The sequence below is a fragment of the Podarcis tiliguerta genome (assembly GCF_965153285.1).
Source record: "Podarcis tiliguerta genome assembly, chromosome: 13".
NCBI lineage: Eukaryota > Metazoa > Chordata > Lepidosauria > Squamata > Lacertidae > Podarcis > Podarcis tiliguerta.
This window is the reverse complement of record NC_139546.1, coordinates 1,587,752-1,603,448: the sequence shown is the minus strand read 5'-3', so window position 1 is coordinate 1,603,448 and position 15,697 is coordinate 1,587,752. Positions and strand designations below refer to the sequence as shown.

Below are 15,697 nucleotides of genomic sequence, written 5' to 3'. Positions count from 1 at the left end.
CCTTTGATCTGAAAGGTGGTTTACGATAAAACACGCTTCAGTCCATTCTCACGTGTTCACAGCTGCCAACTGCGGAGGAAACGGCAATAAGGCTCAGCAAAGCCCTGTTCTGCCTCATCTTTACCCCTGCCCATGCTCTGTAACAGGAGCGGACCTCTCCTGTCTCCACGCAGCCCTCCCTGAGCACAAACATATCATGTATGGGCTGGTTCATATATGACTGCAGCCTCAAGTGAAGGCTAGCAGAGGGGAATGGGCTATCATAGATCATCACCTCAAATGCACATTTTGTTGTCTCACCAGTACCATCCATTTACAGTGGTACCTCGGCTTAAGTACTTAATTGCTTCCGGAGGTCCGTACTTAACCTGAAACAGTTCTTAACCTGAAGCACCACTTTAGCTAATGGGGCCTCCTGCTGCTGCCGCACCACTGGAGCATGATTTCTGTTCTCATCCTGAAGCAAAGTTCTTAACCCAAGGTACTATTTCTGGGTTAGCGGAGTCTGTAACCTGAAGCGTCTGTGACCTGAAGTGTATGTAACCCGAGGTACCATTGTATATCTAAACCTGCCTAACATCAGGGCCGGCGCGGACTGTAAACTTGCACAGAGTTCGCAGAGAACCAAAGCATCTTAAGTTCTGTGTCGTTCCTCCACACTGAGGAGCTTTCTAAAGGTAGAAAGAAAGAGAAGGCAGGAAGACCTGAACACTTTATATTCTGAAATAGACTCTATCAAGCAGGTAAATCAGAAGCAAGGAGCCCTCCTTTTTCCAGGGTCTGGGTGGGGGCTGGCCTGACCTTCACACTCCACCCCTTAAGAAGTTGTGCACCATTTGCAAAGCTGTAGAATGTCTGGCTGAAGAGTGACTCTCAGCATGTGGTGGCGATCCATTGCCAAGTACCGTAAGTGAGCTGTACCTGTGGGAAAAGGAGAAGAGGCCCCATGACTCCTAAAAGGGGGCAACTGCACCCAGAGAAATTGCCTTATGCACTTAGCATGTCCACAGGATCCCTGCAGGGTTGTGAGCCTGCTAACAGCCTGCTTGTTTGGGAGCACGGGGGCGGGGGGGGAGAGAGCCTGGAAGCTGCTCTGCATCTCATCTGTGTCTTTAATCTGGGCTGACTAAGGTCCTTTAAGTGGAAATCCTGCTTATTCCTCAAGCAGATTAGGAGCTCTGCAATTGATGATGATGCTGGAGGAGGTTCTTGATAGGGATGAGGCCTCTTTTCAGAAAGAACAGTCAAGGTCCTCTGAAACCCTCTGCTTTCTTAAGCTTTTTTGCCTTCTTTCGCTCCCTATAAGTGGTTCTAAACTTAATATCTTTCCTCCTCACTGGATGCAGATGGCATCTCCTGAGTGTCCACAAGGCTGTGCTGTTGTCTTTGGACAGGCCTCTGAATGTGAGAGCATCTGTGTCCCTCTGTAGGGAAGAAAGTTGGAATGGCCTATTCCTCATTGCCTGAGGGAGGGAGGCAGCCTTGGTTGTTTTTAAATGTACTCTTCCTCTGCTGGAAATTTGTAGGACACCTCTGTGAACTGCCTTCTCACCTTCCATGGACACTATATAATCGACTCTTCCTAATCTTGGAGACTGTATTCAGTGGGAATCATAGAATCCTAGAGTTGGAAGAGACCACAAGGGCCATCGAGTCCAACCCCCTGCCAAGCAGGAAACACCATCAGAGCACTCCTGACATATGGTTGTCAAGCCTCTGCTTAAAGACCTCCAAAGAAGGAGACTCCACCACACTCCTTGGGAGCAAATTCCACTGTCAAACAGCTCTTACTGTCAGGAAGTTCTTCCTAATGTTTAGGTGGAATCTTCTTTCTTGTAGTTTGGATCCATTGTTCCGTGTCCGCTTAGGAAAGATTCCCTACAAAGGCTGTGAGATGCCAGGGAGAAGCGTAGAGGACGCCTGCCCAGTCGCCATCGGAACGTCCTCCAGCAGCATCTGGCAAACTCAGAAACTGACCTTGCTGTGGATTTCTGTTTGAAGATGACGCAGGAGGACATTCTGCCCAGCTCTCCTTCCTCTGCTGTGGGGCTGGTGGCTTCTTCTGCCACCTCACATACTGTCAAAGCCTTTCTTAGGCAGCTGCTCCTTAATTGGAGGTTTCCACTTTTTCTTATAGGGGAAGTTCTTTTTGTTACTGAAATAAAAAATTTAAGGTCTTATATATATATAATAAATGTTCATAAATGTACCAACCAAGCGCATACATAGATGTGTGGACCACATGTCTGGAGCAGCACAGGAAGAACGCCCTGAAACCATTTTGACTCCCAAACTGACCAAATGTTTTCTCTGCAAGGAGGGAGGAGGTGGGGGAGACTCCCCATTGTCTTTTTGTTCACAAATCCTGTCTTAAGGGTATGTCTTTGTATGAATAGGGTGAGCCTGTGACCTGGCTCAGGAACTAAGTATTTGTCTTTACGAAAGACTGGCCAGGTTCCCCAGGGTATCCAATCAAGTAACCATTAACAGGTAACCTGCCGGACAGGAGATAAACAACGCTCTCAGATTTCTGTTGTAGGTATGATGTTTCTGGGGGTGGTCTTGGACTCCAGGGCAGGCAATTTAAAATGTCTCTATAAGGGCGGGCACACCTTTGTCCGGGGTCCTCCTCCTTTCCTGCATGTGAGGGGAGCACCCTGTTGCAACAGTTCAATAAAGATCAGGCTTACAAGCCGCTTTGCTTCTCAATATTCTCTGGTTGGCCTCTGCTATTTTCTCCGACCGATGGAGAACCTACAAAGGACTCTATAAGGGCTCTTGTTTCCCCCATAAGGGAATCAGGGCACATTTTTGTTTATTACATTACCCTTTGTCTTCTTGTTCTTCCCCTTTTTTCCTTCTCTGTAGAGTTGTAATTGTGGGACTCTTGTCTTTGTTGTGGTTCCAGTTACATGATTGTTGAGGCGTCCGGGAGTTGTCGGCTCTGCAGGTTGGTCTGCAGAAAGGGATGACTCCTCCTTCCCTAGAGATGACTCCTCCTTCCCTTCCCGTTGGAGGAGCCACCAATCAGGAATGTTCTCCAGCAGCATCTTCAAACAGAAATTCTTGCTAAAACAAGTTTCCGTTTTTCAAAAAATCAGCTGGTTTTGTAGCAGTATCACTTTAAACCAGGGGTCAGCAAACAACGGCCCCCGGGCCAGCTAAGGCCTGGGGGGTTGTTTAACTGGCCCCCGGTTCCTGCCACCAGCTCGGTCAGTCCCCATGTAGAGCTAAACGGCACGGCAATGGTTCGTCCCACGGGGACTCACTTCCACTATGCTGGAGCGGCTTCCTATTGGCTGCAGGAAGTCACGGATGCCTCTTCCGTGCCTCCTCCAAGTGTGTGTGGAAATAGCACGTGTGCAGAAATTGCACACGCTCCGGCCCAGCAAGAGCCTGGGCTCGATAAGTTTGCCGACCCCTACTTTAAAAACTCAATATATCAATGTGCCATTTGTTCATCAATCTGAACTTCCCACCATAGATATGTTGACTAAGTAATTATCTATCAGTAATTTGTACTAATTGCTTGTCATACATTTTAATAAGATTTTGAAACATTGTGAAAAGGGTCTTAAAATGCAGTCATTGGTATAAATCATAGGTGTCAGAAGAAGATTCTAGTAATCATTTTTGAATACACTTGTTTTCCAGAATATATATACTTTATAACGTATCATTCCAGGCATTGCAAAGATGCCTAGACTTGTCTTGAATAACTACCAAATCTATTCTCTGAAGGGAAGAAATATCGACACAGAGTTACTTCAAGTTGCATTTGGGCTTCTTTGCTACAATTTATTGCTTTGTTATAATATTGTTATGATTTTAAAATACCATAAAATACTGAAAAAGTATGAAAAGTTGGTGGAATGCAACTGAATCTCAGGATTTTGTAAACTGCCTTGGGATAAGAGTTAAATAAAATAAAATGAAATGCCGATTTTTCTGTTTATAGGGTGGAAAAGGAAGAATAGGAGTAGTGATATCTGCATACATGCCCTTTGCAGGTGTGTCTGCCAGGTAAGAGGGAGCAGGTCTTCCTCTTGCCTACGTCTATTTTTTTTTATAATATTTTTTTATTTTAACAATCAATAAACGAATAATACAAACAAACAAGTAGAGAACAGAAGGTAAAAACAACACATACAAACAATATATAATATAATTGCCTACGTCTAAAGCCCCCACCTCACCCCTTCCAGATGTTTTAGAGTACCATTTCCATCTGCCCCAGCAAATGTGGTTAGTGGTCAGGGAATGTGGGACTTGCAATCCAAATCATGATTTTATTATTATTATTTATTACATTTGTTGGTCACTTTTTAACTTAAAAGTTTTGAAGTGACTTACAAGATAAAATACAATGGATAAAAACAGTTAAAGTCAGAAAATTTAAAACAATACAAATATAATACAAAAGACCTAAAATGCTCATTCAATAACATAATAAGTACAAATGAATAAAAACCAAACACCAAAAAGAATAGATCACATTAGTGCATGTTTCTCTGTGGAGAGCATTCCACACCTGGTGGGCCACCACTGGAAAGGTCTGTTCTTGTGTGGCGCATGGGCAAGGGCCTCTGATGAAGACTGCAGGGTCCAGACTCATTCGTCTGGAGGGCACACGGTGAGGTAAGGCTAGATTAAAATACGAAGTGGGGAAGACAGGATCCTACTAAAAGCACAAGAAAAGGCAGGAAGTCTCCAGGGTTAGACTTGTTTTCTGTCCTTGGTTTCAGAGCAAATGTCAGGTGGATGGAGCATTTCACCAGGGGAAGAAAGTCCTTCCTGGCACTCAGTGGAGCTTCAGTTAGCAATGCAACTAGCCTTGGTTGGAAATGAGGAGAATGTTGCATAGCAATTCCCCCCCCCCCCCCACTCCTTAAGTATGTAGTTAGTTACCCTCCTAGGGTTGAAATGTGCTAATTGATTCTATGACTCATTTTTAAAAATGTGCCTGAGGGTCGGGGCTTGTCTTGTCCTGATGGAGCAGGGAAGGAAGCACCCACATTTTAATACGTTTTTGGCCAGTCTTCAAAATGAAAAAAGATTCCCAAGGCAACTACTGTAAAAACGTCCATGTTAAAACAATAATGGCCCTATCAGATCTAGAATCGAGTGCGTTTGCCAATTAACCCAGAACATGATTCAGTTGGTATGAACCTATGCAATATCCTGATTTGAGAGCAGCAAAGCTACTCCCGAAAACAATATAATTTTTTCCTCCCCTTCTCTCAACAGTGCAGATCAAGCCCTAGATAGATTTGCTATGAAGAAATTCTTTGATGATAAAGGTTCTGCTTTAATGCAACCATCCCAGAAAAGGTATTTTAATTTATCTTCTCATATACTTCTGTTTAGGCAAGTACCACACTTCCCTCCCTTCACCAGTCGGAGGGCGGTTTCCTGCATTTGCCCCGTCTTTCACCATCCATTTCACCATCTTTCATAGCTGTCAACCGTCCCTTATTTGTTGGGAAAGTTCCTTATCCCAGCACTGTGTCCCACTGCTGTCCCTTATTGATGTTGTCCCTTCAATTTCCTGGGTTTCTCCCTCCCTCCCTGCCAGCCAACTGTGTTGCTTGGCTGCGTTGCTCACCCAATAAGGAGTCTAAGAACGACTGGGGGGTGGAGCTTGCATGCCTTGTGCCAATCAAATCAGCCGCGTTGCCTGGGGACTCGCCTTTGCTCTACGCTTCCCAGCGGAGAGGTGACGGTGGTTTTCCTTGCTGCATCCCCTTTGCCGGGTTGCTGCGCTGTGGGAACCACGAAGCTTGAGGCTTCATTTGGCTGCTGGCTGGGCTTTCTGCCTTTGGCTTGGAGGGGCTCAGAAGTTGAACATACCTGTGCTCGGAAAATCCCTTATTTTGGCTGCTGATCCGTTATTTTCGAGGCTGCTGGTCCCTTATTTTCAAATCTGTAAGTTGACAGCTATGCTATCCTTCCCTACTTGAGGGTGTGTATCTTTTGCTGGGCTCATATGAGGGGGAATCTGCATTATAAATGGTGTGGTTAACCATGTTTTGGCCCAAGTCCACACTGAGGGTTAGGCTGCCCTCCAAGGGCCCTGTGTGCAAAGTGTGCATATGCATATGCATATGCACACACACACACACACACACACACACACTTGCCACACACACAACTTGAATACAGACAGGCTTCTGCATTTTGTTTTCCCAACATGGCAACTTTGGGCTTAGGAAGAACCTCCCCACCCCCGGTCCAGTTCTGCCACAGGGTGGGAAAACAGCACAATGAAGGTGCCTGCTTGATCTCAATGGGTAGTTCCAAAGTGCAGGTGCTGCCACGCTAATCAGACTCACAGAGCAGGAAGGGACCCCAAGGGTCATCTAGTTCAACCCCCTGCAATCCAGGAATCTCAGCTAAGCACTGCTCTTCAGCCATTTTAGTTCTGCAGAGTTGTTCACTATACTAAAGTCAGATTTACAGGTGGCTGAAATTGCCTTCGTAGTAACAGATCTTGATTGCCAGATCCTGTTTATCATACCAAACAATAAATGTAGCATGAGAACCCCAGTTTGCATGTAAGAAACACAGATAACATTCATAGAAGTGGTTACAATGCAAACATGCCTTGACGTTATATGACTGGAATATTCATTCAATTTAGGATTGAATTAGTGGGCCTTGTAATACCAGAATGGGAAGAGGAATTAGGGCACAACAATTGGCTAAAAAGAATAGAAGCAATCAGCCTGGCAGCTCGGGTTGGTAACCCTAGTTACCCATCCATTCCCTTCACCAGAACGCAGATGAGTATTGTAGAACTTGTTTGGAGAGGGAGGGTCTTGCTAGCCATTGAGAGGACAATGTCTGGTAGAGAGCCAGGCCAGGCAGTACATCTGTTTGTCTCTCACTGCATAAAAGCTTTCCCAGTGAGCTGCTGCCCTTTTCTCTGGAGACCTACACAGCTGCTGCTGAAGTGGAAAAAGAACAACACATCCCCTCTGAGGCTTTAATAAATATTTAGCCTTGAGAGATCCTTTCCCATTCTGCTCCAGGTCAGCAAATAAATGCAGCATTATTAGGGCGGTTGGGTGTGCTTGCAAACATTGCTTTGAAAGGCACAGATGAGCAGTGCCGTGGGATCGAAAGGAACAAGATGTTTCCATTGGCCCCTTTGAGAGGATGTGCAATATAAACTGTTCTGATTTTCTCACAGCCTTTCTCTTCTGCAAACAAGCATCCATGAAAAGCAGAGGCCCACAGAGCAGCATTTGCAGAAGGTGCTTCATGGCAGTAATTGCAGCCGTGGAGGATGGTCAGGGGGGAAGGCGTCAAATGGTGTCTTCAGTGTACGACACCCCACCCCCCACTTGCAATATAGTCATTTCTGAAAGGCTTGGGGAGAAATTCAGTTTTATGGCAGATGCAGCTTCCTGTCCATTGGCATACCTGCAATGCCTTGTGCTGTACAGCTCTTCCAACGGTGTCGGGAATTGGGATTGTACTGGAGCATCCTTCCCCTTTTTGCCATTTGCATATTAAGTCATTACTAATATCTATGAGACAAGTTAGTAATGACTTAATTTAATTGCCATCGGTGTAAGCAGGCCTGTGCAGAGCTTGTCTGAGGCCTGAGGCTTGAGTCTTGTTAGAATAAAGTTATATACTGTACTCAGAGAAGAAAGCAGCCTGTCGCTGGTGGGAACTGGATTTAAGTGATTACTTAGTGCACCTAGGGACGCAGGTGGCGCTGTGGGTTAAACCACAGAGCCTAGGACTTGCCGATCAGAAGGTCAGCAGTTCGAATCCCCGCGATGGGATGAGCTCCCATTGCTCAGTCCCTGCTGCTGCCAACCTAGCAGTTCGAAAGCACATCAAAGTCAAGTAGATCAATAGGTACCACTCCAGCAGGAAGGTAAACGGCGTTTCCGTGCGCTGCTCTGGTTCGCCAGAAGCAGCTTAGTCCTGCTGGCCACATGACCTGGAAGCTGTACGCCGGCTCCCTCGGCCAGTAAAGTGAGATGAGCACCGCAACCCCAGAGCAGAGTCGGCCACGACTGGACCTAATGGTCAAGAGGTCCCTTTACCTTTACATTTAAGTACACCTAATGAATCTGGATGCAATGAATTGTGTCTAGGCCACTAATGGAATTTTCCCCATTTGCTCAAAATAATTTAGAAGAGCGGCATTTCCGTGTGCTCTGCCACTCGTCACTGTGTTTCGTGCACCAGAAGCAGTTTAGTCATGACCCGGAAAAGCTGAATAATGGGGAGGAAGGATGGGATGCAAATGCTAACAAATCATAATAGTACCTGCTGTCACCTTAGTAATTCCAAAGCAGTTTGAAGGACTGCGCTGCCTACTGTTGCAGGGGAGTGTAAGCAGACTGTGCCTTAAAAAGCACGGCCAACTCTAGGAAGAGCTTCTTCATGTGTTGTGTTTGCTCTAATTTATCTACTATGACCGTTTCCCCTTTCAGGCATGCACAATTCTTAAGTGGCCTTCTCTCTGGATCTGTAAAAATGAACACAGCATCTCTCTTCCTGCATTATGTTATCCTACACAGAATTCTGAATTTTGATGCTGGGGAGGGTGAGTTTATTCTGCTTGCAGTTGTCCTTGCTCCGAGCTGTGTGAGCATGGGTCCTGATACAAACTCTGCAGAGGCAGGTTTAGGATTGTGCAACCGGTGCAGCCCGTACCGGGTGCTGTGTTTCAGAGGGCGCCACAACAAGGCTGTCAAATGGAGTGGGGGAGCCGGGGGGATGTGCCAAATTTTAGCACAGGACACTGCAAAATGTGGGGGCCATACCTTTCTCTCACCAGTGGGGGCCATAATCCTTAGAGGAACAGGTGGTAAATAAATGTAATAAATTCATTTACTTGCTTGCCCGACCTGCTCCACCCCTCATCAGCTGCCACACCATCTGTATTGCTTTGGCCTTGGGCACCACTTCCTCTTCCCCTAATGTAAGGAAAGCTCACCTGTGGCCTCCCAGATGTTGCTGAACCCCAACTCCCCTTAGCCCCAGCCAGCGCGGCCAGCAGTCCAGAACACAAACAAGCTATACGAAGGCATCCTCCAGGTCTTCAGTCTGGCTTGGTGATCTATAGCAGACACTCTATTGTATCCTATTGGATGGGAGTAGAGAAATCCTCACTGCTTGGAGGAATTCTGGGTCGTTTGGGGCATCTGTTCCGCAACTGGTGGCCAGAAGGCAGAATCTCTCTAAAGTGAGAGCACTTCCTGAAGATGGAAGACCAGGCCAGCTTCTGCTTGCCCACCTCAGGACTCCTGCCACAAGCTAAATAAAACTGAAACGATATCAGTGCCCGAGAACTGTGGGATAATTGCTGTTGCATCAACAGAAGACGAAAGCAAAAGACATCCCTGAGTGGTCTTGCCAACTTCTAATCACATGCAGCTAAGCAGGCACAAGTGGCCTAAACCAAGCTCTTGCCTGGGTGTGCGTTCTAACAGAACAGTGCAATCCATGATGCTATGGGAACACCCATTTTTAAAAAGCCCTTTTTTCTCAGTTTGTCGGCTTTTTCTGAAGGTGTACCAGGCCATGCAGCCAGTTTATACATCTGGAATATAGTAAATAGTAAGCAGCACTTCAATCCCTTATCTGCTCCTGGCTAATCTAAAGTTCTTAATGGCGCTCATGTGCGATAACAACCCATCACTGAACTGTTTCAAAGTGAATGTTGTGGGTTATTTGTTTGTTTGCCTTTCTCTCCCCCCCTTTTAAAATACTTTTTATTTTCTTGTTATAAAATTGTACACACAAATAATAAAACATGAGTGACTAACAAAAAATGGGTCATTAGGTGGGTAAAATACTAAACATATTATTTTATAATAATGAGGTGATTACAGTAAACCAATAAAACAAGTTCTTCCATCAACTTGGAAAACACAAAGCAAAACAAGTCAGTTAATGAGTTGTTGTTGTTGTTGTTGTTTAGTCGTTTAGTCGTGTCCAACTCTTCGTGACCCCCTGGACCAGAGCACGCCAGGCCCTCCTGTCTTCCACTGCCACCCGCACTTTGGTCAGACTCATGATTGTCATGTTTGTGGCTTTGAGAACAGTTAATGAGTAGTGCCTGCTTATCTATGCCATATTGCAATATTCTGTTTTATATATATATATCTATAATATTTTTATTCATTTTCCAAAAAAGAAAAAAAAACATTTTTATACAATCAATCGCTGCTGTAACTGCGCATTGAAAAAGTTTACAGCCTTTCTTACTTATCTCATTTCCTACCAATCCCAATAAGAAGGCCTCCGGTTTCTTAATAAATGTATATTTCAACATCTTTTTCAATTCATTATATATCATTTCCCAGAAGCCTCTCACCTTTTTACACTCCCACCACATATGATAGAATGTCCCTTCTTTTTCTTTACATTTCCAACATTTATTACATGTTTTGTACATTTTAGCTAGTTTTACTGGCGTTATATACCATCTATATACCATTTTCATCACATTTTCCTTTAACGCAGTACATGCCATAAATTTTAGTCTTTCATTCCATAATTTTGACCATTCATCATATTGTATATTATAACCAAAATCTCTGGCCCAATGTATCATTACCGATTTAACCTCTTCATCTTTTGTATACCACTCCAGCAACATTTTATACATTTTAGACAAATTTTTATACTCATTATTCAATATCTCTAGTTGAAATTTTGATTCTTTTTCTCCATATCCATACATTTTACAATCTTTTTTAAACATTTCACAGACCTGATAGTAATGCAACCAATCATAGACAAATTCTTTTTCCATTTCCCCCCTTCTTTCACTATCAATTCTCCATGTTATCCACCTCCCCCTCATATTGATCTTTTTTACGCTCATCACTTCTAAAGGTGAAATCCAGTGGGGGAGTTTAATTCCAACAAATTTTTATACCTGTCCCATACATTTATTAAGGACCTTCGGAAAATGTGGTTTTCAAACCCTTTATGAATTTTCTTCTTTTCATACCATATATAGGCATGCCAACCAAATCTATATAAAACCTTTCCAGATCCAACAATTCTCCATTTTCTAATTTAATCCACTCCTTTAACCAGCATAAGCAAGATGCTTCATAATATAGTTTCAAATCTGGCAGGGCGAAGCCACCTCTTTCCTTCGCATCTGTTAGTAACTCATATTGCAATATTCTGACAGGATTGAGCCAGCAAGAAATCACAGTGGGCAAGCTGGAGTTTTTATTAGCAAAAATAGGATCTGCACAGGAGTGTCTGGCCTAATGAGCATCACAACTCATCTCTGGAAGGTCTTGCACACATGAAGCAGTTGCTGAGACTGAAAGTCCCCTCCTCTCCAGCCCCCCCCCCAGCAATCTGAGACTGCACCTGCAGGAAGGTAACTTCTCCTTGGCCCTCTTCATGCCTCCCCTGGTTCTGGGAGACCTGGTGGGGAGGGGAGCTTGCCGCAGCAGGAGGGAGAGATGCCTGTGCCTCTTCACCAGCCGGACTCATCTCTGCTTCTTGGCCTCCCTCTTCTCCTGCTTCAACTTCTGCCTCTTGGTCTGAACTGCTCTCTGGCCCAGACTCTGCCTGCTCACTAAGCCCTGTTTCCTTTTCAGCTTCCGACACCTCCTCCTCCCAATCTGCTCTCTCTTCTCCCTCTGACCTCTCATTGTCGTCCCACCACCAACCCCCGGAGCCTTCTTCCCCAGGGGGTTCCCTTAGCGGTTCCCCAGATGGGGTCTCCCAACACTCCTCTGCATCCAACCAGCCTGTGACATATACTCTGTACATATTACTCATCTCTGTGTTGTTTCATTAGTATATTTAATAAAATCATACCATACAGTGTAAAAATTATCTTGCTTTTTCTCTCCCCTTGCTACCTTCAATTTTTGTGACAGCTTTTTCATTATGGCTGTTTGCCAGATGACATTATACTAGCGTTCAATATTCATTAATTGCAAGGTTTTCCAGGTTCTGGATATTATCGTTTTAGCTGCTGTTAATAAATGTGTTATTGATTCCTTACTTCTTAATTAGTTCATATCCGAAGTATATAAATTATGCTGGGGTTATTGGGATTGTCTGAGCTGTAATCCGAGATATCTCTTTCCAAAATAGTTGTATTTGTGGACACACATTTGGTATGTACCTATCATTAGACATCCTTTCCAACATAACAGAGAGCTATTGGGCTTTACATAAGATAGGCACCTCGGTGCTAAATACCACCCAGGCCAGGGGTCTGCAACCTTTAAGACACAAAGAGCCACTTGGGCCCGTTTCCGAAGAAAAAAAAACTGGGAGCCGCAAAACTCGTTATTATAAAAATAACTTTTTTGTCACTTTTTTATTATTTCTTTGTTTGACCCCTCAGAATTACTCCTCCTCATAGAAATAAACATTAAATCAACAAGTTATCTTTTTGTGTGTGTGTGTTCTTCACTCCCCTTCAAAACAGTGACCAGCGTACATGCCCCTTACAATGTAGCGGGCGGGCGGGAAGGTGACGTCGGGACAGTGCATGACTAACGCACGCACCGCCCCCATGCGACGTCACAGCCAGTACAGCGCCCGCCACAGTGGGGAGTTTCAGGGCGCACAATGCGCCTCCTCCCCTCGCTAGTATCCGCCCCGGAGCCGCGGCAAAGGTGTAAAAGAGCCACATGCGGCTCCGGAGCCGCAGGTTGCAGACCCCTGACCCAGGCACAATTGATAGTGAACGTTCCCTAGTAATAGCTGACAGATATTTATATGGTGCTTTTGTCCAAAAATTGTTTCATTTATCCTCTTCAAAGTTTGTATCCCAATATAATTCCCACCAGCTTTTTAGATTTTGTTGGGGGCAAAATGGGTTCTCAATAAGGGTGTTGTGTTTTACATATATGAATGAAATTAATCTCTTAGTCATTATACTATCTCTTATTACTATCATTTCATATTCTGTTCGTTTCCTTGTAGCCTCATTTTAAATTTTTGTAAATGTAAGAAATGATCTCAACTGATATCCTAACAGCCATGAAAACTGATTATTTTCTAAATGGACTTGCATCTCTGCTGCTGTAAGAGGTTTTCCTTTCCCATAATAATCTTTCAGATAGCTCCAGGAATGGCAGCCGGTCTCACAGCTGAGAAGATGTTATGCTTTAAAATTTTAGTTAGTTTCTTTTTTTAATCTGGGCTTGCTGCACTCTGACTCCCCTGCATTCCATGGTGGAATGCCAAGAGCCGTAACTTACGGAGTTTACTTTTTAATTGTGTTTTTATCTTTCTCGCTGATGTCTTTAAATTACTGCCCTGGAGCTGCCATGCACAAGCAGAAATGAATCAGCACCTGCGAGACAAGGTTGGCTTGTTGCTGCTTAAGTTTGGTGAAAGACAAAAGCAGGAAGGATTTTAGATGGGAAGTTGTAATCACTCGCTTCATCCATAGGGCTCACCAAAGGGGCAGTTGTGCCTCTGTTGCATTGAACAATTCTAGCTAGCCAGAACATCAGGGGGTGTCGTTGAACTCCGGTACCCCCCTCTCCACCCCGCGGTTGGCATCCAGCCCCTGGATTTTCTACCTCCATGATGGCACTTACCCATGGTCAAGCCCGTAGGGGCCCCCTCCCTCCTCCAAAAGCCCCAGGACATTCCCCACAGTAGAAGTCTACACTGGACTTTTTTGGGAAAGGAAAGGAAATACCATTTGGGAATGACCTTGCAAGCCTAGAGAGTCCTGTTGCTATAAACCAGGGGTAGGCACTCTAAGGCCTGTGGGTCGGATGCAGCCCAATCGCCTTCTCAATCCGGCCGATAGACACTCCGGGAATCAGCGTGTTTTTGCATGAGTAGAATGTGTCCTTTTATTTAAAATGCATCTCTGGGTTATTTGTGGGGCATAGGAATTCTTTCATTTTTCCCCCTTCAAAATATTGTCCAGCCCCCCACATGGTCTGAGGGACGATGGACTGGCCCACGGCTGAAAAAGGTTGCTGACCCCTTCTATAAACCAACCACTGCTAGATTGCTATCTGGGTTCTCCTGCTAATTTTGAATCTGGTTTTGCCACAGCTGACGAGGTGTTTAATTGGTGTATTAATCTGGACCTTGGTGGTGAGGTCTTTGCTGACAGTGGACAGTACCAGCTCCCGCAGGACAGAATTACACTGATCGTAGGAAAAGACGCCCCAAGGCCAGCGTGGACTACTGGAGTCATGTGTAAGGCCACCTGTGCTAGTACCTGGAAAGATTCATTTCACCCCCTGGCGCTGTCCACCTCTGCCCCTGAGCTAATGGGGGTGGATGGGCTTGTTTGGTGGGAGTGTTGCAGGGCTGTCCACCCACATGCCCTTGCCAGTGTTATGGCTGCCAGACTTTGATGCCTTGAAAGAACAACATCCCCGGGAGATGGACAACTCTTTTTTCCAACATAGAGAGCAGCTGCCAGCAAGATGATTGGACACCACTTCCATGCTCCCATGCTGATGTGGTAGCTACTATTGAGGCCCCTAATCTTAAGGGAGCTAACTCAAAACCTCATGCATCTGCCCAGGGCTCAAGGTCTAAGGAGATCCTACATACCTGGCCAGTTCTGCATTCCCATGGACTGGAGGTTGAACTGTTAGCGGACATTTGGGACGTTTTAGGGACATCTATCAAACTAGACAATGACCTCTGCTGCAGCTGGGTGGACATGTACGAGCAGAGGGGCAGCACTGAGCTGGTTTTCCATGACTTAGTGTTGCAGAATAACTTCTGGTATCTGATACATTTGTCTGCAAATAGAGAGCTCCTTGTTGAGTTAATACAGGCCTGTAATGCTGAGTGCAGACACATAATGGAAGTTGGGCTGCAAGGAAAGGAAATGTGAGGCAGAGTGGTGGAGGCAGGGAGAGACCGAGGTTGAGATCCCAGTGTTTGTCACCTCCCCCAGTAACATCCAGATCTGCTCTAAGAAGCTCCCAGGCGGCAGGCAGTTCTTGGCTCTTCTTACAAGAGCCCCATGAGTCTTTGGAAGCGGACAAGAGACATGTAAGGAACTGTCTCTGTTGAAATGAAGTGGGAATTACTGATCCAATTTCCTTATTGGATCAGTTATTCCCCCAAGAACAAACCCAGGTTGGTTTTGGTGTATATAACTGCAAGTAAACATTTTTAATCTAATGACCAGAATGGCTGTAAATATTTTATAATCTAGATTTAACAAAGAGATTGGTTGGTGGGATCCTTGGGAAGAACCACGATTCTTGAATGCTTTGAAGTTGCGGGAAGTGGGTTATGGGCTAAAACAGTGTTGTGTTGCATTCCACCCCAGTCTCTGAGCGGTGAGGGGCTGCAGCAGGCACTTACCCAGGGTTCATGCTTCCTCTGCAATGAGGTTATTTGCACATATATACAACCTGAGCCTACGATGGAGGAGTTCACAGCATTAATGCCTCAGGATGGTATTGCTTCTCCCAGAGCCACAGCCTTGGATTCCAACAGAAATCAGGCATCGCTCTGTCTCCCAGCTGCCCAGCCTGCAGCTTCTAGCTTGCACACCCCACTCAAGTTTTTTGTCTTTCAAACTACCAGACACGGGAGGGAAGGGGCCCCACTCATTTGTCCTCTGGCACAGAGCCACTTCCTTCGTTCCCTTAACAACCCAGGCTTAGGCCGTTACCTCATCAGGAAGCTCGTCTGGCTATTCCTGGAATTGAATCTGTGTGGGATGCAGGAATTGGAAGGAGGC

The 15,697-nt window shown here is 45.2% G+C and overlaps 1 protein-coding gene across 2 annotated transcripts in view; it reads left to right on the top strand.

Moving 5' to 3' along the window:
• The first annotated feature begins 5,260 nt into the window (after positions 1 to 5,260).
• The window catches only part of TNS3 (tensin 3), a 78,040-nt gene continuing 67,603 nt past the window's right edge, over positions 5,261 to 15,697 (top strand). Inside the window, exon 1 of one of the 2 annotated variants that reach the window (XM_083407472.1) lies at positions 5,261 to 5,331. In XM_083407472.1, the coding sequence (XP_083263598.1) occupies positions 5,276 to 5,331 (56 nt within the window). In that variant the 5' untranslated portion in view covers positions 5,261 to 5,275. Of the gene's footprint in view, positions 5,332 to 9,534; positions 9,579 to 15,697 lie in introns of those variants that run through there. The other variant, XM_083407473.1, reaches the window with a different exon arrangement.